The sequence below is a fragment of the Dreissena polymorpha genome, chromosome 7, assembly GCF_020536995.1.
Source record: "Dreissena polymorpha isolate Duluth1 chromosome 7, UMN_Dpol_1.0, whole genome shotgun sequence".
NCBI classification, from domain to species: Eukaryota; Metazoa; Mollusca; class Bivalvia; order Myida; family Dreissenidae; genus Dreissena; species Dreissena polymorpha.
In genome coordinates, this window is record NC_068361.1 from 68,874,100 (window position 1) to 68,895,795 (window position 21,696).

A 21,696-nucleotide genomic window follows, 5' to 3' on the forward strand; every position below is an offset into this window, starting at 1 on the left:
ATTATGCCATAACCAAAATTGCATATAAACAAAAATGCAATTTACTGTTTAAAATTATGTGATACTTAATTTTAATTCATTCTACCTGTAGTTGTTAGATGTATTCAAAATTTATTAAGAGTGGCAACATAGTATCTTTACTCTATTAACTACCGCTCATTCTTTGTTTCGGACACATTTTGCTTTCGGTTCAATCAAATTGTGATTACTCGAAAAAAGATGGGTCGAACAATTTTAGCCGACGACAGAATTCAAGCATATGTTGATAAACTACTGTCCTCAAATACTTGGTTTCTAGGCACAATCATCGGCAAAGTAAGCCTGATGATGTTGGTTTAATATGATTATAGGTGCTACCTAATTTACGGGCAGTTTTAAACAAGTTTTTTTGATAACCATGTATTCGTGGTTTGGTGGATGTGGTATAGTTGATGGGGTGTCTGCTAACTGGCTTAGTCACTGGGAGGTCACTGTATTGATCCCTTAAGTGGGAGCATTCTTTAGATAACCCTAAAGACATACTTTGGTGTACCATTTGGGTTGAAAATCAAGAAGACCTACAAGGTAAAAAGAGAAATGTTCGTCAAAGTACAATAATTGTATGTCAACATACAAATATAAAATACACTTCGAAGTATATATTTGTACGTCAAAGTACAATTTGTACTTTGACATACATGTTTATACTTCGACGTACACATTTTCTGAACAGCCAATCAAAACACTTGTCGGTTTATCTGCATTAATGAGATGTTTTATTACACAAATAAAATAAATGTTCACTTGTCTTTAATGTCCGCGTACTACTATCATGACTATGTCGTAATTCCAATTATCAAATAAAATCTCAACAATTTGGTATATTTACATCTAAATACATGGCTGCCCTAAGTCTTGACAATTACGCGACGGGTGGTGAGAAGATAAAGTAAAGAGTGAGAGTAGTAAATTGAGAAAAGTTTAAAAGTCAGACAGTAGAGATGCGTCCCCAGTAAATTATTATCCCTCTCCCTCATGCCTCTCTGGCTGTTATAGTACCAGAAAAGCCATTAACCAAAAAGGCCGCACCAAAAAGGCCTCATAAGTGAACCAAAAAGGCCTCATGGTATACCAGAAAGGTCATACAATATTTTGTATTATCATTGAATTGTTATGCAGAATATAATTATCATATCTATTAAATAGTCATAACTTGTTTATTAGTCTACTTAAAAACAGTTAATTGTATAATCAAAGTCTGCAAAAATATCGCGAATTATTGCATACAGTATAAATTGTTCGTTAGTCACAATATTTTTCGTTGAATAATAGATGTTTCAGTTTTTTTTATTGAAAGCCGTTAATTTTGTAATCAAAGTCGGCATAATTATCGCCAATTAGTACTTAGGAATAATCCTTTTAAGAAAATTTTATTTTTCTCTGAACTCTCTGTTGCATCTAAAAGTGTAACAAATGAGCAGAGACGTAGATAACATCTCTAAAATAAGTAATGAAGGTGTTGCAAACTTACGTGGCGGTCAAATATATATAAGATCCAGAATTATTGAGAGTTATATAACCCGTTCATGTGTCAAAGTTGTCAATAGTAGTTGCTTTGTTTTATTCACTATATTGGAAAGTATACCAGACTTAATTTGGCGTTTGAAATATAGTGTTTTTAAATCGTGTAAATTATACGAATTTCTTCACGAGTGTTAATTTATTGTGTGTTGATATTGTGTAAATATTGTGGTATGAGCATTGTCTTTTTGGTACTCTTTGGGGCCTTTTTGGTAAGGCCTTTTTGATTATCGGCCTTTCTGGACCTAAACCCTCTGGCTATTTTGGCCACCAAGAGGATAGAACCTAAACCGGCATAGTCATTGGGAGTTACTTTATTTCCTGATTCAGATAGAAAGAACTACTGCTTCAAGCAGATGAAATGAAATAAATGAAGCAAACATGGTCATCAATTTAATTAAACTGAAGGCAGTGGCTAGTCGTACGGCCCCGCACGGCTAGACAAAGTGCTAGCCGTACGGCTAGACAATAGGCTAGCGGTACGGCTCTGTACCTATAGCCTTTCCTATGGAGATTGCTTAGCCGTACTGCTGTTATAACACATAAATATATTGATGAATTATTGATCTACGTGCAGATTCCGAAATTTCTAGCCTTTAGACTTGCTCTGGTAGTCGTCGTCACGGAATTTGCAGTCTGGTTTATTTTTCGTCATGGTTGGAAATCCGATTTGTGCATAGCATATAAAGGGTGTAAACAAGGGAGATATAAAAATGTAAATTTATTTCGCCAAACAACAATTATCGCAATCAATAGAAATCACATTTATGGAGTATATAAATATGCATTGTACATGCAAATATCAAATGTATACAATAAATATATACTAAATAAAGAAACATCATTAATGCAAACGCTATCCTATTTACCTCTGATTTCGCTTGCCTTTGCCTTCTGATTTGAAGTTCTTCTCTCCATGAATACAATTGCATGTAATTTCCGACACTTTAATATTTTCATTGAAAGTTTTCTTAGGGCATCTGCTTTTAGCAGCCTCAATTTTCCTTGAACTACGTTTGTAAAACTTAACACAATTTGAATGCTGGTACAGCTCAATTTTGCATATTAATGCACCATAAGTGAAGAATTTTACCCCAACAGTTAAAAACACTGCCATTTTCAGTGAACCGTTATATTGCTTGTATGAAACCATCTATTTATCAATTATCTAGAAGATAATTAAATGATTTGTTTTTCTGAATTTCTGAGAACTACCTTTGACAGCTGCCGTCATTGAATTTCATAATATCCATGCCGGAACTAATTAAAAACAGTTTTCACGACTTACATAGGAACGTCGACTAATTAAAGAATCAAATTAGAAACCGAATTAAATAATTTGTGTAACTCAATTTCTAGGACCTAACTTTAACGACTGCCGTCATTGAATTTCATAATATCGATGCCGCAACTCATTAAAACAGTTTTTCACACCTTACTTAGGAATGTCAACGGGGCCGTACGACTAGCCACTGCCTAAACTGAATTGATTGAAGGTTATTGTATTTTTGAAAAGATTTATTGAATAAATTTACTCACTTAACTATAATTTTTAAAAATTTCTGGTTACCACATTTCTAGCGGTAAAGGAAATGAGTAACAGAAATTCTTAATTAATGCAAACACTTCAACAATTAACTGTTGGCCTTTAAAGATTTGTATAGTTCCTGTTAGAATTGTTTTTTAACAGCATGTTTAGCCACGCAAAACCACTAGCAGCATACGCAACCACAATAACATTCACTGGGCCCATGGTTACCTTGTATCGAGATGTCAAACCAAAAAAGAAGACTACTTGATTGCAATAGGCATAAGCTCAACATAACTTTTTTTATTCACTGAACATATGTTATTGAAACTTTAAACAGTTATAAAACTTTTGTATAACTTCTATTTACTATTTAACAAGTTTATGTTATCAGTCGTTCTTCTTTTGAGCAACATGGACACATACAAGTGCTAAAAAAATTTATAAACATGTTTGACATTTTTGTCCCATACCGGTTTCAACGGAGGGGACTTATGGTTTGCGCTCTGTCTGTCTGTCACACTTTTATGGATCCTGTGATAACTTTAAAAGTTCTTTAAATTTTTTCATGAAACTTGAAACATGGATAGATGGAAATATGGACATTATGCACGTCATTTCATTTTGTACCTACATCAAACATTCTGGTTGCTATGGAAACACATTAAAAAAAAGTCTGACAATGGTGGAGCTGGTTACTAAGGGGACATACATTGCTTGGCTATAGTCTTGTTTCAAATACATTTCAGCATATATCTTACTGTTAAAAGATTTCATCAAATAAACATTCAATGGGGCCGGGGCATTCCCACTGAACATGTGTATATTGCTTGCTGTTGTGTGCCTGCACAGTTCTTATGCTAGAAATTGTGTATGTTACATTTTCTGAGAATTGGGGGAAAGTGAAGGTATTCAGGGATTTCAGTAGATATTAAAAACCAAGAGTCAAAATGACCCAAGGACTTATGAGGGGTCAGAACAAAAATGATTATGTTCAAAATACTGAAGCAATTTGAAATGTTCGGAAATGCATGTGTTAGGTTTTGTAATAGCTTATTTATCATAATAATGAATAAAACATTTACACCAAAGTATTATTAGCTTGGCGTTTTTTGGCGAAAACCCGAAGTATTGTCATAGACAGCTTGTCATCAGCTGTCAGACGTCCGCCGTCTGCCGTCACCGTCGTGCTAAAACCTTAACGTTGGCTCTCAAATCAAAGTGTTTTCACCTACAACTTTGAAACTTCATATGTAGATGCACCTTAATGAGTTCTATACGCCACATGGTCCACACCCGATTTGGGGTCACTAGGTCAAAGCTCAAGGTCACTGTGACCTAATTTTATTTTTTTTTAATCTGACAAGCTTTCATTTATTCAAAACTGCACCGGTAGCCGAGCGTGGCACCCATTATGTGGTGCTCTTGATATATCCATAAAATATCACTTCTGGTCCTTTTTAGCTCACCTAAGCACAACGTGCTCATGGTGAGCTTTTGTGATCGCCTTTTGTCCGTCGTGCGTTGTGTGGCGTCAACATTTGACTTGTTAACTCTCTAGAGGCCACATTTATTGTCCAATCTTCATGAAATTGGGTCAGAAGATTGGTCTCAATGATATCTTGGATGAGGTCGAAACTGGTTACGTTTGCTTGAAAAACATTGCTGCCAAGGGGCGGGGCATTTTTCCTTATATAGCTATATATGGCTATAGTAAAATCTTGTTAACACTCTAGAGGCCACATTTATTGTCTGATCTTCATAAAACTTGGTCGGAAGATTCATCCCAATCATATCTTGGACAAGATCGAAAATGATGCTGGTTGGTTAAAAAACATGGCCGCCAGGGGGCAGGGAATTTTTCCATATATGGCTATAGTAAAACCTTGTTAACACTCTAGAGGCCACATTTATTGTCCAATCTTGATGAAATTTGGTCAGAAGATTTGTCTTAATGATATCTTGGATCAGTTTGAAAATGGATACGTTTGCTTGAAAAACATGGCCGCCAAGAGGCGGGGGGATTTTTCCTTATATGGCTATATAAGGCTTGAGTAAAATCTTGTTAACACTCTAGAGACCACATTTATAGTCCGATCTTCATGAAACTCGGTCAGAAGATTTATCCCAATAATATCTTTGACGAGTTCAAAAATGACGCCGGTTGGTTGAAAAAAAATAGGCCACCACGGGGACGGGGCTATTTTCCTTAGCTATAGTAAAACCTTGTTAACACTCTAGAGGTCACATTTATTTTCCGATCATCATGAAACTTGGTAAGAAGATTTGTCCCAATGATATCTTGAATGACTTAGAAAATGGTTCTGGTTGCTTTAAAAACATGGCCACCAGGGGCGGGGCATTTTTCCTTGTATGGCTATATATGGCTTTAGTAAAACCTTGTTAACACTCTAGAGACCATATTTATTGTCCAATCTTCAAGAAATTTGGTCAAAAGATTGGTCTTAATGATATCTTGGATGAGTTCAAAAATAATTATGTTTGCTTGAAAAAAAATGGCTTCCAAGGGGCGGGGCATTTTTCCATATATGGCTATAGTAAAATCTTGTTAACACTCAAGAGGCCACATTTACTGTCCAATCTTCATGAAACTTGGTCAGAAGATTCATCCCGATAATATCTTGGAAGAGTTAAAAAATGATGCCGGTTGGTTGAGAAAACATGGCTGCCAGGGGGTGGGGCATTTTTCCTTATATGGCTATAGTAAAACCTTGTTAACACTCTAGAGGTCACATTTATTTTCCGATCTTCGTGAAACTTGGTCAGAAGATTTGTCCCAATAATATTTTGTTATCTCAGGTGAGCGACTTTGGGCCTTTCAGGCCCTCTTGTTTTCAAGTTTGATTGTGAAAACGAATGTGTTAAAATCATGCATCACACATTTTTTCCAGGGGTCAAAAAATAGAAAATTGCAACGTGCTTGCATCAAAATGCTGGATTCTGCTTCAATGGAAATCACTGGTATTTTTTTATCTCCCCGGTAGGGTGGCATATAGCAGTTGAACTGTCCGTCAGTCAGTATTTAGTCTGTCCGTCCGCCCGGAAAAAAACTTTAACATTGGCCATAACTTTTTAAATATTGAAGATAGCACCTTGATATTTGGCATGCATGTATATCTCATGGAGCGGCACATTTTGAGTGGTAAAATTTCAAGGTGAACATCATCCTTCAAGGTCTAGGGTAAAAAAAAAACAAAGTCAAGGGAAGTAATAAGCTTTAAATGGACATAGTTATCTGACCTGCCCACGTATATATTTTTGTTAAATAAATCAAAGCGGCGCAGTAGGCAGCATTGTGTTTCTGACAAACACATTGTGGTAAAAGGTCAAGGTCATCCTTTACAGTCTACGGTAAAAAATACAGATTTAAGGGAAGTAATAAGCTTTAAAAAGGGAGAAAATTATTCAATATTGAACATAGCCACTTTATATATTTGGCATGCATGTGTATCTCATGGAGCTGCACATTTTGAGTGGTGAATCTACAGTCACGGTAGTGGCTTTTAATTATTTGCTACTAAAAATAGACTTTTTTTACAGACAATTATTTTCAAGGGAAGTAATTTATATAATTATAAATCTCATATTATATATATCCTTACTAAGAATTGAAGTTCTTTTCACAGTTACTGTACAGATTTAATAATTTTGATTATTTATAACCCAAATGATTGATTTGTCAAAGTTTTTTTTTAATGATATAATTATAATTTCTTTGATGTTCATTACATACCTGTGGACTTATGTCCATAAATACATGATCAACTCTGGCTATGATTTTATGAAAAAGAAAAAAAAAAAAGAAAAAACTCTGGCTATGATCTCTTTTAAACCACAGGCCTTGGTTGTCAGTGATGTCTGACATGGTCATAATTGACTGTGAGACCCTCCCCCCCCCCCTAGTTGGATTGGACAAAATTCAAGGGAAGTTATAACCTTTAAAGGGTGATAATTTCTATACCTGCCAAATGATAAATAGAAATAGTATTTCAAAGTGGCGCAGTAGGGGGCATTGTGTTTCTGACAAACACATCTCTTGTTCGAAAATAAATCAAATAAATGAAACTGTTGTGTTTACACTACTGCAGTTGTCTGCTTCACTTTGCATTTTGCAATTTATGTGGACATTGAATGAAGAGAACAAATACAATTTATGGAATATGGATACATTTGGATTATTCAAGTTCAAGTAGGATTTGAAATGCAGTTGTACCTTTTTTTCCTTATTTGTTTGTGTACAAATTACTTGGAGTGCAAGCATATGACATTATCACAAGAGCCTTGTTCTTAATATTAACCAAATGAACAATGCAACAATACGCTCGATATGAGAAAATTGTATGATACAATAATGGCATAACAATAGTTTTTAAAAACATTGCCACCTCTGGGGTTTGAATCCAGGAAATTTGTGTTAGGATTAAAGGCTAACACATTTCAATATTTACAATCATATTTGTTGTTTAAAATCATGAGACAATTATTCAAGTTTTTTTATTTTCTCATCTTTTGTTCCTTCTTTCTCCCAAAGAAAATTTCTTTAACATGATGCAGTTTTCCCCCCAAAACCTATGCTTACTTTGAGTTATTTTTTATGCCCCCGGTAGGGTGGCATATAGCAGTTGAACTGTCCGTCAGTCAGTATGTCAGTATTTGTGTATGTCAATCTGTCCGTCTGTCAAAAAAAAAACTTTACGTTGGCCATAACTTTTGCATTATTGAAGATAGAAACTTGATATTTGGCATGCATGTGTATCTCATGAAGCTGCACATTTTGAGTGGTGAAAGTTCAAGGTCAAGGTCATCCTTCAAGGTCAAAGGTCTTTCTTTTTTTTCAAAGCGGCGCAATAGGGGGCATTGCGTTTCTGACAACACATCTCTTGTTTTCCCTTTTTTCAGTTTTGTCAATAATTTTTTCTCAAAAATGAAAGGCGCTTTCCCCAAATCAAGAAAAAAAGCCCTGTTTCTAGCATTATTTATACATCAAGATCAGTGTTATTTTACAGTCTTCCTTTAAATTTACTTATAGCTAACAAACCAGAAGGATTATGCTGTCCACATTGTAAAAACTCCGGAACCGCTGGAAGATTCTGCCTCAGTTGATCAGGAGCCAGAGGAAGGCTCCCAAAATCCTCAACAAAAATCACAGACCAGGCCGGCAGAGTTGGCAGACATTAAAGAGCAATGGGCCGCAACTCATGCAAAGCAAGTGTCCATGATGTTACCAGGTGGTCTGGACATCATTGGAATATTTGCTGTGGCCCCTCCAGCTATGATGCAGGCTGCTCAGGTTAAACTGAGACAGGTAAAAGCCACTTTTTATACCCCCGGTAGGGTGGCATTTAGCAGTTTAACTGTCAGTCCGTCTGTCTGTCTGTGTGTCCGTGTGTCCGTCCGAAAACTTTAACATTGGCCATAACTTTTGCAATATTGAAGATAGCAACTTAATATTTGGCATGCATGTGTATCTCATGAAGCTGCACATTTTCAGTGGTGAAAAATCAAGGTCAAGGTCATCCTTCAAGGTCAAAGGTCAGAAAACAAATTCCAAGGGAAGTAAAAAGCTTTAAAGGGAGATAATTTCTATTTTATATCATTTGGCAGGTACAGATCATTTTCACAAGGGAAGTAATATTTATTAAAAGGATATAATCAAAAACAAATTTTAAGGTCAAGGTCATCCTTCAAAGTCAAAAGTCAAAAAATACAATCCAAGGGAAGTAATAAGCTTTAAAAAGGAGCTAATTTCTAAACCTGCAAAATGATATATTGAAATTTTATAGGGGGCATTGTGTTTCTGACAAACACATTTCTTGTTTATGTAAGCAAAGTTAAGTATTTTTAAAATCCACAAACTTGTCTTGGTTTTTCATTAAACTCTCTAAAAGATAGAATAGCCTTTAGCTATCTTCAAATAATAGGGTTATTTGGCCTTCAATACAAGTGTAGGTCCTATTTGTTTTGCTTGTCATGTCGAAATTATTTATTGAGCCAGAGGTTATACTATACTGTTGCCAATACTTTAATGGCTGATGTTTATTGAATTAATCTTTAAAAGTGAATTTTTTCGTTACATAATTTATCTTAATTTTCTCCACATTATTTTCAGATTTTGTTTGCAATACAGAAACAAGAGAAGAAGTCTAGTGTTGCTGACCTGGGTCATGAAATAGGAGAAAGAATATTGTTACAAATATGTTCAACCACAAGAAAGTATCCTCATTCATTTAATATTCAAATGAAGTCAGTTTTAGTCTACACTTTTCTTTACTTTGGCATTCTTTGGCTAAATCTTTGGCTTGAACTACCAAAACTGAGTTTATCAAAGCTCTTGCATGAAAGTAAGTCCAAAATAAAGTCCAACAATAAAAAATAAACTGTTAGAGGAGCATGTGATAATACGATGACTATACAAATATATTTATGTATATAAGATAGCTTTTTTAGCTCATCTATTTTTTGAAAAAAAATTATGAGCTATTGTCATCACCTTGGCGTCGGCGTTGGCGTCGGCGTCCTGTTAAGTTTTGGGTTTAGGTCCACTTTTCTCAGAAAGCATCAATGCTATTGCATTCAAACTTGGTACACTTACTTACTATCATGAGGTGACTGGGCAGGCAAAGTTAGATAACGCTGGCGTGCATTTTGACAAAATTATGTGCCCTTTTTATACTTAGAAAATTTAAAAATTTTGAAAATTTAAAAATTTTGGTTAAGTTTTGTGTTTAGGTCCATTTTATTCCTTAAGTATCAAAGCTATTGCTTTCATACTTGCAACACTTACTAATTATCATAAGGGGACTGAGCAGGCAAAGTTATGTAACTCTGACTGGCATTTTGACAGAATTATGTGCCCTTTTTATACTTAGAAAATTGAAAATTTGGTTAAGTTTTGTGTTTAGGTCCACTTTATTCCTACAGTATCAAAGATATTGCTTTCATACTTGGAATACTCGCAAACTATCATAAGGGTACAGTAAAAGGACAAGTTGCATAACTCTGGTTGTCATTTTTACGGAATTATGGCCCTTTTTTTACTTAGTTACTTTGAATATATGGTTAAATTTTGTGTTTCGATCCACTTTACTTCTAAAGTATCAAGGCTATTGCTTTCAAACTTCAAATACTTTCATGCTATCATGAGGTTACTGTAGCTGGCAAGTTGAATTTTACCTTGACCTTTGAATGACCTTGACTCTCAAGGTCAAATTATTAAATTTTGCTAAAATTGCCATAACTTCTTTATTTATGATTAGATTTGATTGATACTTTGACAAAACTACTCTTACCTGACATACCACATTAGACTCCACCCAAACCATCCCCCGTGCCCTCCCCCCCCCCCCCCCCCCGAATCCTCCCCCCCCCCTAATTTTTTTTATTTCTTTTTTTCTTTTTTTAACATCATCACACAAATGACCACCACACCCTCACACTATACCCCCCCACCCCCCCCCCCCCCCCAATTATTTTTTTTTGAAACGGTTAAAAAACACAAATATTTATTTTTATTATTTTATTTTTGAAATACCGTCCAACCATCGCACCCAAGAATCCCCTCCCCCCACTATTTTTTTGCGCATTTTTGGAAGATAATGTAATAAATGTCCACACCCCCACACTATACACCCCTCTTCACTCCACCCCTCCCTCCTTTGTGATTGAAATTGAGAGTCCCTTCACCTTTAAAAAGAAAATAGGTGAGCGGTCTGCACCCGCAAGGCGGTGCTCTTGTTTATTAACTTGAATACATCTGAATTTTTAAACTTTATCTTTTAAAACCTCATTTTGGACATTGTTACCTATTGTTCCTTGACATTGTCACAGATACACATGCAGAACAATAGACGTGCAGGATCCAAAGGTATTACTTGAATATATAAATAATTATGCCAAGTATTATATGTGCATAACAGTTTTTAACTGTAAGAAAATACCCCTCTGTTAGTTTAAACCTATTTATTTTAGCTTGATTGCATCGAAAGCATCAGGCTTATAGAAACGCTGTCGAGTCCATTTCCTGGGCCTATAACCTGTTACCAGTACTTGGGCTTTCATGGTATCTTTGAGGAAGATCCAGAGAACGCTCTCAAGTGGGGATTTAACCCATGGCCTCCTGATTGCTAGGCGGACATCTTATCCAATACACCACGGCAAACTTCTGTTGCCTCTTATTTACAATTAAATTTATGGAACCAACGTAAACACCAATGTTAAGATACATTATGGTTTTGGTTTCTGTTTACAGAGTGCATTTCGCCCAGCGGAGTGGAGAAGTCAGTCGACCGGTGACAGGTGGCTGCGACTGGAGGCAGAGCTGGCACTCAACATCCCCATCTATGTCTCCAGCAAGATGAAGGGCACAAACCTGGCAAAACAGATACAGGTATTAGCAGTGAATTGTGTATCAGCAAACCATACCCCTTTCTGTAATATCCATTACTAGACGGTTTATTTCACCATGGAGCCTAGGTCGAAAAAGCAGTGATGATAGGTTTGATTAATGACTTCGCCTAAACCACTAAAGCATTTTTCTTGTGAGTCTTTAAACCGAGTTTTAGTGTATTAGCTGCATACCGTAATTACTGTATGTTTTTGGGACATTCTAAATTTTCTGACACCCCGTTTTTTAACCAATATAAATATTTTTCAATCAGTTTCATGACTGTAAATTTTCGGACATACAGGTTTTACATGGCTTTTTTACCATATTCTTTCACACTTATCTGTTGACACTGCCATCATGCATTTTTACAACCGGATTAAGGTCATATAACCTGGCAGTTAAATGCCTTAAGGCGACGGACCGTAACATTCTCGTTATTGAGTAAATGATTATGTACAAGTATACCGATTAAATACAAAGGTTTCACTCAACAGCTTAAAGTGAAACATATATAAAAGTTATTTATACTATATGTTGTGGTATTTTAGAAGTACATGCTATTATTGGTTAAAATAAATGACGCTTAATACATCACCTACCCCGGTCCATGGTCAATTCAATACATCTTGTGTCTGTTTTGTAATCTAGATGAATTCAGATAGTAGTATTACACAATGGGGTTACATTTACATGTGATAAATAGGGGCCACCACCTGTAAGTGACTCCCAAGTGACAGCCCATCCCCACTGCAATTTATTGCGTACAAGTATTACAAGTAATTTGGAAAATTACAAACAAAACATTGTAAACAAACAAAAAATATCAAAATCTGAATTTGGCCAATTTACATCTTTACAAAATAGTCATTGTTTTAATAACTATAAAATTTCATGCTGATGAAAGTAAATAGTTTCAAAGTATTGCAATTTATTTCCTTTTACTGATACATCATAACTTGAAAAGGAATTGGTCAATGGTACAGAATCTTGATGTACCCAATAAACATTTTTTAAGTGCCCATATGTTTTTCAGCTTACAAAGGGGAATCTCAAATAAAAAATAAATGTCAATGTTTGCTCTACTTGAAATAAGTAATATAAGTGGACATGACGATTTTCTTTTAACACGTACGGCTTGACTATCATCAACAATGGACATTGAAATAAGGCCTTTGAAATGAGACTGCAATTAAAATCTTGGACCATTAATATTTTCTTCCATTATTTTTCAGACTGGTTTACAACCATACTTCAAAAGTGTGTGTACTAGTCTGATGCTGGTGGATAACACATTGAGACAGGAAATGGAAATACTAGACCAGTCCACTGACAGGAAGGGAAAGTCTAAAGATATATCTGCTAATCAGTCTAGCTACAGTTGTAACATCTTTTTAAAACATGTAAGCATTTCCATTACTCTGATTATTTAGTTCAATCATTTGATAGGAAAAGTTGTGTATATAACTTTTAAACATGTACCGCAAAGTGAGAAATTGTACAGTTAGTCCACCTCTCAAACTTATAAATGGACCATACCTGGTTTAACATTGGTGGCTCAATTTAGTAAGCTAATAAGCACTTTGTTCAGTATGTAACATGAAATGGGCTAGCATTAAGATGTCAACCATGTTTGTTGAATATAGTGTAATATTGTTTTATGATATTAGGAGTGATTATGTAAGCCATATTTTCACAACTGTCAGAGCCATGTGTCCCATTAGTTAGAGAGAAATGAAAGTATCTGTTTTTATGCTACCCCGAAATGCATATTATCAGCCGGTTCTGGTCGGATGATTTTTCACAGAGTTATGGCCCTTTGAAATTTTCCATTAACTGTACATATAGTGCAATTCTTGTCCGGGCTATTTCTCAGCAACTAATGACCGGAATTCAATGAAACTTTATGGGAAGCTTCACTACCAAGAGGACATGTGCATATTATCAGCAGGTTCTAGTCAGATAATTTTAACGGAGTTATGACCCTTTGAAAATTTCCATTAACTGTACATATACACGTAGTGCAATTCTTGTCCGGGCTATTTCTCAGCAGCTAATGACCGGAATTCAATGAAACTTTATGGGAAGCTTAACTACCCTGAGGAGATGCGCATGTTATTTGTGGGTTCTGGTTAGATGATTTATTTAGAGAGTTATGGCCCTTTGAAATTTTTAAGTTGCTAAACCATCCATTGTATTATTTTGTCCAAAGTCATGCCCCTCAAGATGTTTCCTATTATCTGAATATATAGTGCAAAATTGTGATAAAAAAAAACTTTGGGGAGCATCACCCGTCTCCGACGGTTTCTTGTATATATCCTTTCATGAAATGATAAAACAATCCTATTCTGTCTGAAATCAACAGATTTTCTTTTAATTTCCTGCTTTTGACAAAGGAATTCATGAAATTTATGAACTTTGATAAAGAGTTGTAGCATATAAATTAATGTATTCCGATATCATAAACATGATGTCATTAATATCACAAACACAATGCTGATTACTGTTTTTGAAAAAATATTGTTCAACATCATTGTTAATAGTTTATTAAAAGCTCACATGAGCACGATGTGCTCATTTGCCTTTTTATAGAAGGAAACAAACTGTCTGAACAAGTTTAGATCCTTACTGAACTCATACTGTATTACGTTGGCATTATCGGATACTCAATACTTATGTAAATTTTATGTAATTACATTGGGTTCAACAGTTACAAAATACTTGCTTAAGTGATCAGAAATTATCAGGTACTCAAAATTTACTTCAGTTCTTTGGAATCAGGTACTCAGAACTGACTGATGTATTTTTTACTTAACAACCAGTATGTCTACCTGGTACCTTAGTGTGCGGTGTCCATTTCAGCCCAGCAGTCCGGACACCACAGAGCCCAGTGTGATTGACTGTACGACACAGCTGGTTATCAAGGGCAAGATGCATGGTCGGGCTTATGTTATTGGGAAAGCCACAGTTAAAGAAGCACAAAATGTAAAAAATAGTTATTACATATACAGAATTGTTATATGGATTATTAGGAAAATAAATTTTCTTTGGAAAAAGCACACACTAGTACAAAACATTTTATCTCATCATCACTTCTGCATTAGTGGAATAAAACCCTACGTTTGAAGCTCAACTGTATTTTCATCTTGTAGAAAGCATTTTTCAGGATAGTGATGTTATTTTGTTTTCTTGTTAAATATGCCATTTCTGTATTCATCTTTTACGGAGTATTCTCTATAAGGTATTCATTCTATCATAATGATTCTTTAACGAGATGTGTCAACCGATAAAGATTATTTAGTTTAAACCTATATATAAGCATGAAATGCCTAATGCTTATTGAAATGCTGTCAAGTCTGTTTCCTGGGAAGAACCAGTACTTGAGGGAGATCAAAAGACCATTGGGGATTGAACCCGTAACTTCCAGGCTCTGTCTTATGGTGAACGTTTTATTGTCCCTTACAGGTGAAACCGTAAGGGACTTATGGTTTGAGCTCTGTCTGTCTGTCAGTCTGTCCGTCACACTTTTCTGGATTCTGCGATAACTTTAAAAATTCTTCATATTTTTTCGTGAAACTTCAAAGATGGATAGATGGCAATATGGCGATTATGCACGTCATTTCATTTTGTTCCTACGCCAATAATTATGGTTGCTATGGCAACAAAATTTAAAAAATCTGACAATGGTGGAGTTTCACCGGTAGACGACCATATTGCTTTACAATCTCTTGTTTATAATATGTCATAGATAATCCAAACTCTATGTTTTCAGGCAATGCGTACAGATATCATTCGCAGTATTCAGTCTCGATGTGAGCTCCTATCAGATGATATACAGGTCGTGGAGGACGATATAGGTCAGTATTCAGTCTCTGTCCCACTTCAGGATGTAGCGGGTATTTTTCATGGGCAACATGGAAATACAAACTTAATTGCAGGGCCAAAATGCTGCTCCATTCCCCTCGTTTCCTCTATTTTACATTCCCGTCTTCTTCTATCTGATCAACATGGCAAAAGGCTAACATGCTTGTACACCAATTTATTTAGATGTGGTATTATCAATAGCATTTATTTAACACATTCAGCCAATTGTTTCTATAGGAGGAAACTAGTATAAACAGCGTTAGAAATAAAACAGTAAGTTTGTTAGAAAAAAATAAATAATAATAATTCGTCCCATTGATGCAATACCATGTGCCTTCTTATTTCAATGTCATATGGTACCTTTTTGCACCAAGCGGGCAGATAATATTCAAGAAACAAAAATAACTGTTTTTCAAGCAAAAATAATTCTTTTCTGGAGTAAAAAAAGGGCATCAACCAAGCACAAATGCTGATAACTGGTCATAGCTTACAAAAACTACTCTACCCTTTACATGGCCGGCTAGTTATGGTAGAGAGGTTGTCTACAAATCTAAAGATTACAGGTTCCATTCCTGGCCCAACCACATAACTCATGCAGGGAATGGTCATGAAATTATTGATGCGACCATTCTTCCAATACCTCAAATAGGGCATTTTTCAGTTACAACCTAGGAAATATGGGCTTAAAGCATGTTTGTAAAGTGTTATCCTTGCTTAGCCTGTGCCGTCTGTGCAGGCTTTTTCAGGGATAACGCTTTTATTGTTTTTTTTTGTTTAAAGCAAGTTTTTTCTAAACAAAAACAAAGCCCAGTCTGGTGGGAGAGTCCCTTAACCTGATTTGTCTGTGCGTTCCGCACAGGTTAATATGAGAGGACACTTAAAGCACATGCAGTAAGCCCAGTTGTCGCAGAACAAGGCTCAAATAAACAGAACTCTGCCCTTGTTTACCCAGAGACCCATGAGGTGCACACCCTTGAAAATTGCAAAATATCTATAAAAAAATTAAAAAAGTAGTTACAACTTTTGCCTTGTTTTTTTCCAGAGACCCATGAGGTGTACAGCACTCCACGCAGGGTGTTCTTCCAGCTGCCAGGCTCCAGTCTCCAGCTTTGTGACTACATGTTCCAAGACGAGAAGTTCACGGAGGTCAGAGGACGGGTACGGGAGCTACTTGACCTGACCTTGGAGGAGGATGACCTTGACCTTTCCTTTGAACAACCTGCCAGTGAGTGGATTAGGTCAAAACTGGGTTATGTTTCCTTTATTTGAAAAAACAACAACATTTATTCGTCCCTTTCTTTAACAAATATCATTTTCAAAACAATTGTTGACAGTCTTTATGTTTTAAGGTAGCGCACCTCTAATGGGCACATATCCAAATATAATCTAAGTAATTATTTTCTTAATCAGCATCATTTCACTGAACTTCATGCAAATTTGTAGGTAGGCTTTCCATGCTTTTAAAAAAAATATACCGATTTTTTCAAAACCACCCCCACGCTCGGCTTTTGTCCAGTTTATTTTCACCCCTGGGGTATATAAAAGTTCCATAATTCATTCAAATTTCCAAATATGGGCATGCAGTTGGTGTGTACAGATGCTGTAAAGGTGTTTAAAGTTTAAACAAGATGAAATAAGTATTCTTTTACAGACATTTATTTTTTACAAATTTTTATCTATGGAAGAGCGCCATGAAATGTAAGTGATTTCAGCCAAGTAAAAATTGGGTCAGTTAAAAACAAAGTGTCATAAAATTCAAAATAGTATCATTTAAGTCATATTTTAAACTTAGTTTTTATAGAAACACTATATACAGCAAAAATACCAAGAAATAGACAGATTTACCGTTTACTTTTTGAAATAAAAATAACAATGCAACATGCATGGTTCGTATTTTCAACAGTAAATCACCCAATTTCGCCATAACGTTGTTTTAATTTTAATAATTGAAGAATATGCATAAAAATTGCAACATGTTTAACAATAAATATAGCTTATATGCCATATTAAATCAAAATACGTTAGAAAATAAATAAAACGCGTCGCAAAAAAGTATACGTCGTCGGCAGGATTCGAACCTGCGCGGGAATATTCCAAAAGATTTCTAGTCTATCGCCTTAACCACTAGGATACGGCACCTAATAGAAGGCTCTTCAACCTTTGAAGAAATCGCGGGAAATCATTAGAGGTGCGCTACCTTAATACTGTAAAATCGTTGTCGTTAGTGGGGCAGATTCTGTAGCTTTCAGGGATAACCAATCCACGAATTCAACACTTCTGTAGCTTTCAGGGATAACCAATCCACGAATTCAACACAAACACATCGAAAAATGACCGAATCAATTTTTTTATGCCCCGGAAGGAGGGCACATAGTGTTAGGACTGTCCGTTAGACTTTGCGTTTAGGTTTTGAAAAATGCTCATAACTTCTATGTCGCTTCAGTTAGAAACTTGATACTTGGCATGCATGTGTATCTCATGGAGCTGCACATTTTGAGTGGTGAAAGGTCAAGGTTATCCTTCAAGGTGAAAGGTCAAAAAAACAAATCCAAGGGAGGTAATAAGCTTTAAAGGGAGATAATTATATGTACCTGCCAAATGATGAAAAAAATCAAAGTTGCACAGTAGGGGCATTTTGTAATTGACAAACACATCTCTTGTTTTTCCTAAATCAGAAATCCACAACTTATTATGTCAAAGAAAAAGTATTTCTTTTGCACCATACATTTCATTCTGACGAGTTTAATGGTTTTATAGTATTTAAATAACATTATGAAGTTTTAACTTTAATGTTAAAATATAGATATCCAGTAAAAAGGGAAACCTTGGATTTTCTCACTTTTGGAAAGAGCAGAGTTTGCGATACAGAGGTCTGTTACTATTCCACTTAGGTCTTATTAAACACTAAGGAAAAATATGCCCAAAATTACTTTAAATTTGGAGAAAACTAATGGTCTTCATTAAAGAAAAAAAGTTGCCTACTATAGTAACACAGTCATTGTATCATTTGTATATTAAAGTGTTTTAATATTATGTAGGTAAAAACAGATATCCATAATAATAACAGAAACAGAAAAAATCTGAAAAACCCCTAACGTCTAAAAGTCTTTGAAGCAATTAATGGAAACTGAAATGTATTGTGTTAAAGATGGAAAGAACATGTGTTACAGATATTGTATATTCTATAAACTTAACTTATTGTTAGTTTGTTATACAGAGTTTTGTTAAATTTGCCCCTGAACCATATTTAAGTCTGTTCTACGGAGCTTCGTGAAACTGGGTTCTGGACTTTTTCAAGTCTGTTCTACAGAGTTATTGTGAATCTGGGCCCTGGATCTTAAGTAAAGTTTATTCTACAGAGCTTTGTGAAACTTTTCCTTGGACTATTGGAGATCTATTTCAGCGGAGGAGGACTGTTGTGAGTTGAGTGTAGCCCCAGGGCAGAGTAGTGCTGCAAGTGCAGAGGTTACCAAGAGCAACCAGGGGGTTACATACTACATAAGTAAGTAGCTTTGTATTAACCGCTTGATAACATGAGCCTCGTTCTGGGTTAAATGGTCTAAATGCCTTTGCATGTCGGTGTTTTCCCAGATTAACCTGTACAGTCTGCACAGGCAAATCAAGGATGACACTTTCCGCTTTTTAGGAATTTTTATTGAAAGGAATTCTCTTCTTAACAAATATCCGCTTTTAAAAGAAAGTGTCTTCCCTGATTAGCCTTTGAAGAATGCACAGGCTTATATGGGACAACACTTTACGCACATGCATTAAGCCCAGTTTCCCCTTAGTGAGACTTATATGTAAGTTCTCTGCAATCAAAAAGGACACAGGGAGGTACTGAAATCAAATCTTCTCATTAATAGCCGTTGTTCAGATAAACATTAAGTGAATCTTCATCTGCATCAGCAGGAGAGAAACCTTACTTTCAGTCAATTGTTTATGGCTAATTTCCAAACAGTGAGACACAAGAAAGATCTTTAGCGGATTTTGTTTATGGGCTTATGTTTTGTAATTTTAACTTCTTTGACCTCAAATGTGAAAATTTATGCCACACAACCGTTTAGCAGCAAAATGTTGTGTGTGCCTATTAATTGTTTATTGCTTAATGATGGCTTTAATGCAACTCCTCCGCCCCTCCCCCCCCCCCATGATTGCACATTATATTGAACTGATCCTCCTGTCAGTACCAGTTGGTCTTGTTATTACAGTTTCTTTGTACAAAAAAAAAGAAAACATAAATCTGGATCATTTGATAACTCAAAAAGTACAAATGTTAGGTTGATTAAACTTTGTATGTGTATTTAGGGCCATATGGAGATTATGCATGGTATTTCAGGTGTGTCAGTCTGTCCGAAAAAGCTAGGTTTGTGAAAGTCAGTTTGTAAATAGAGGTCCATACTTCAGTGTCAGACAAATATTGCTGTTGCTATGTTAATACTTACATCGGTATCCTGTTATAACTCAAAAACTACTTTCGCTAGGTTGTTTATGTCAGTCAGAATGTGGATAGAGGGCCATATGGTGAATATTCATATGTTTTAATATCTGTGCAAAACAAGGGAAAACCACAAATCAGGATCATGTGACAGCTCAAAAAGTATAAAAATCTAGTTTGTTTAAACTGTGTTTATGGACAGAGGGTGATATGCACATTGTTGTTGTTTTTTGCCTGACCAAAATTGTGGTTGCTATGGTAACAGAACGAATTGGAAACTAAAATCAGCATCTTGCCATAACTCAAAGTACTTGAGCTAGGAAAATGAGATCCTTTTCTTACTCAGGCAACATCAACAGCTTATAAACAAAGCTCTTGTTAACATCATTTTGGTTATGAAGTAAATGGAAAGAAAAACGGTTTGGTCGTGTCCCAAATTTACCAATAATACACATAAAAGGAAATTGTAACTAAGAAAACTTAAGATCTTCAAAAACTGCCATGACTTTACTGAAAAGGCTGAAGAGACTACCTAAGATTGGCCTCCAGAAACTAAATCTTCCAGCTTCATTCAAGCTTACAGATAGGCGAAACCTTCAGGCTACTCAAGCTTACTGAAAGGCAAAACCTTGGTGTGTTATGCTTGAGTGACAGCAGTAATCACAGTTGGCATAAGTCAGGGGTTGCTAATAACAATCACTCACAGACTATTGTATTAAAATGGCTTTATAAGTGATGTATAAAGTGTTGAGTGTTTTACATACGTATACAATCAATCAAGTTATTTTGCCATATGATTTCATGCTAATGAGTTACATGCTTACTTTAAACTATTGAATATTTCTCTGTACATGTATATACAACCTGTATGCAATCTGTGCAATGATACATGTATATTGATTATTCCATTTACAACTAATCTTGATAGTTTCTATTTATTTGTTTATAAAACCAGTATTTCACCATCATACTAAGCTTCATGTACATTGCAGTGGCAGGTGTTGGTGGTGCACTGGCTCTGGCAGCAGCGGTGGTGTCATATCTCAACACACCTGACACATAATTAATGGGTACGTGTAGGTAGCAACATGTGACATTTTATTTATAAGCAATCACAAAATATTATTTAATATTTCATTATTTTATGTCTTACAAATGTAAAGTATTTATGTGTTATTTAGGGCAATAAGCAAAATGGGCTACATTTAAGTCACTGTGAGTGTATTTGCAAAGTGATGTCAAAATTGAAAAATAAAATTTATAAAATTTCTGTTTGTATCATTGCAGTTTCATGTGTTATCTCTGTAACAAATGCAGTGTGCAGATTGTACAGGCTTTTTCTTGGACGATACTTAAGGCACATACATGAATATACATGAATCGCAGTTTTCCTACAAGTCTTATTTGTTAATTTAGGACATATGTTGGAGATTGTTAGGCAAATAAACATTAATCATTATTTTGATTTTCTTACTAATGTTGAACTGGTATAAACCCGCCATTTGTATTTCAGTTGGAGCATTGCAAGAGGACTGTGTGTTAAGAGCTGTAAATGGACAATAGTCAAAGAAGATATAATTGTAATGTGTTAATTGCCTTGACATTTTGTCGACAATATACATGTTTTTGTTAATGTAAATTGTTTATTTTTGACCAATAAATCTATTAAGTATTGTTTACGAATAAATCAAAGTACTATACTCCTCAGAGTTGGAGGTTATCATCACTTCCTCAACATACAAGCGGACGGGAATGTTATACCTCACACAGGCACGTGCTAGTAATGTGACATTGAAGTGAAGTTTGAACAACAAGAGTTGGAAAAAATATACAAAATTGGGATCAAGGTCATTGGCAGTGCCATAGCCAGACCCAAATTTAAGCACAAAGTACAGACTGAAGCAA

The 21,696-nt window shown here is 35.3% G+C and overlaps 2 protein-coding genes across 9 annotated transcripts in view; one reads left to right on the plus strand and one right to left on the minus strand.

Moving 5' to 3' along the window:
- The window catches only part of LOC127837691 (3-oxoacyl-[acyl-carrier-protein] reductase FabG-like), a 325,705-nt gene that overhangs the window by 15,116 nt on the left and 288,893 nt on the right, over window positions 1-21,696 (minus strand). Inside the window, exon 1 of one of the 8 annotated variants that reach the window (XM_052364959.1) lies at window positions 86-186. The exons of the other annotated variants lie outside the window; for them this stretch is intronic. The gene's annotated coding sequence lies outside the window, so the exon portion shown is untranslated. Of the gene's footprint in view, window positions 1-85; window positions 187-21,696 lie in introns of those variants that run through there. 8 annotated transcript variants of the gene reach the window in all.
- Window positions 183-21,465, plus strand: LOC127837676 (protein odr-4 homolog). Its single transcript, XM_052364934.1, has 12 exons — window positions 183-315; window positions 8,139-8,414; window positions 9,219-9,322; window positions 10,937-10,973; window positions 11,358-11,495; window positions 12,728-12,895; window positions 14,355-14,477; window positions 15,265-15,349; window positions 16,399-16,581; window positions 18,760-18,858; window positions 20,784-20,861; window positions 21,305-21,465. Exons 1-11 carry the CDS (start codon window positions 220-222, stop codon window positions 20,852-20,854), a joined length of 1,380 nt encoding a protein of 459 aa, XP_052220894.1. The 5' UTR covers window positions 183-219; the 3' UTR covers window positions 20,855-20,861; window positions 21,305-21,465.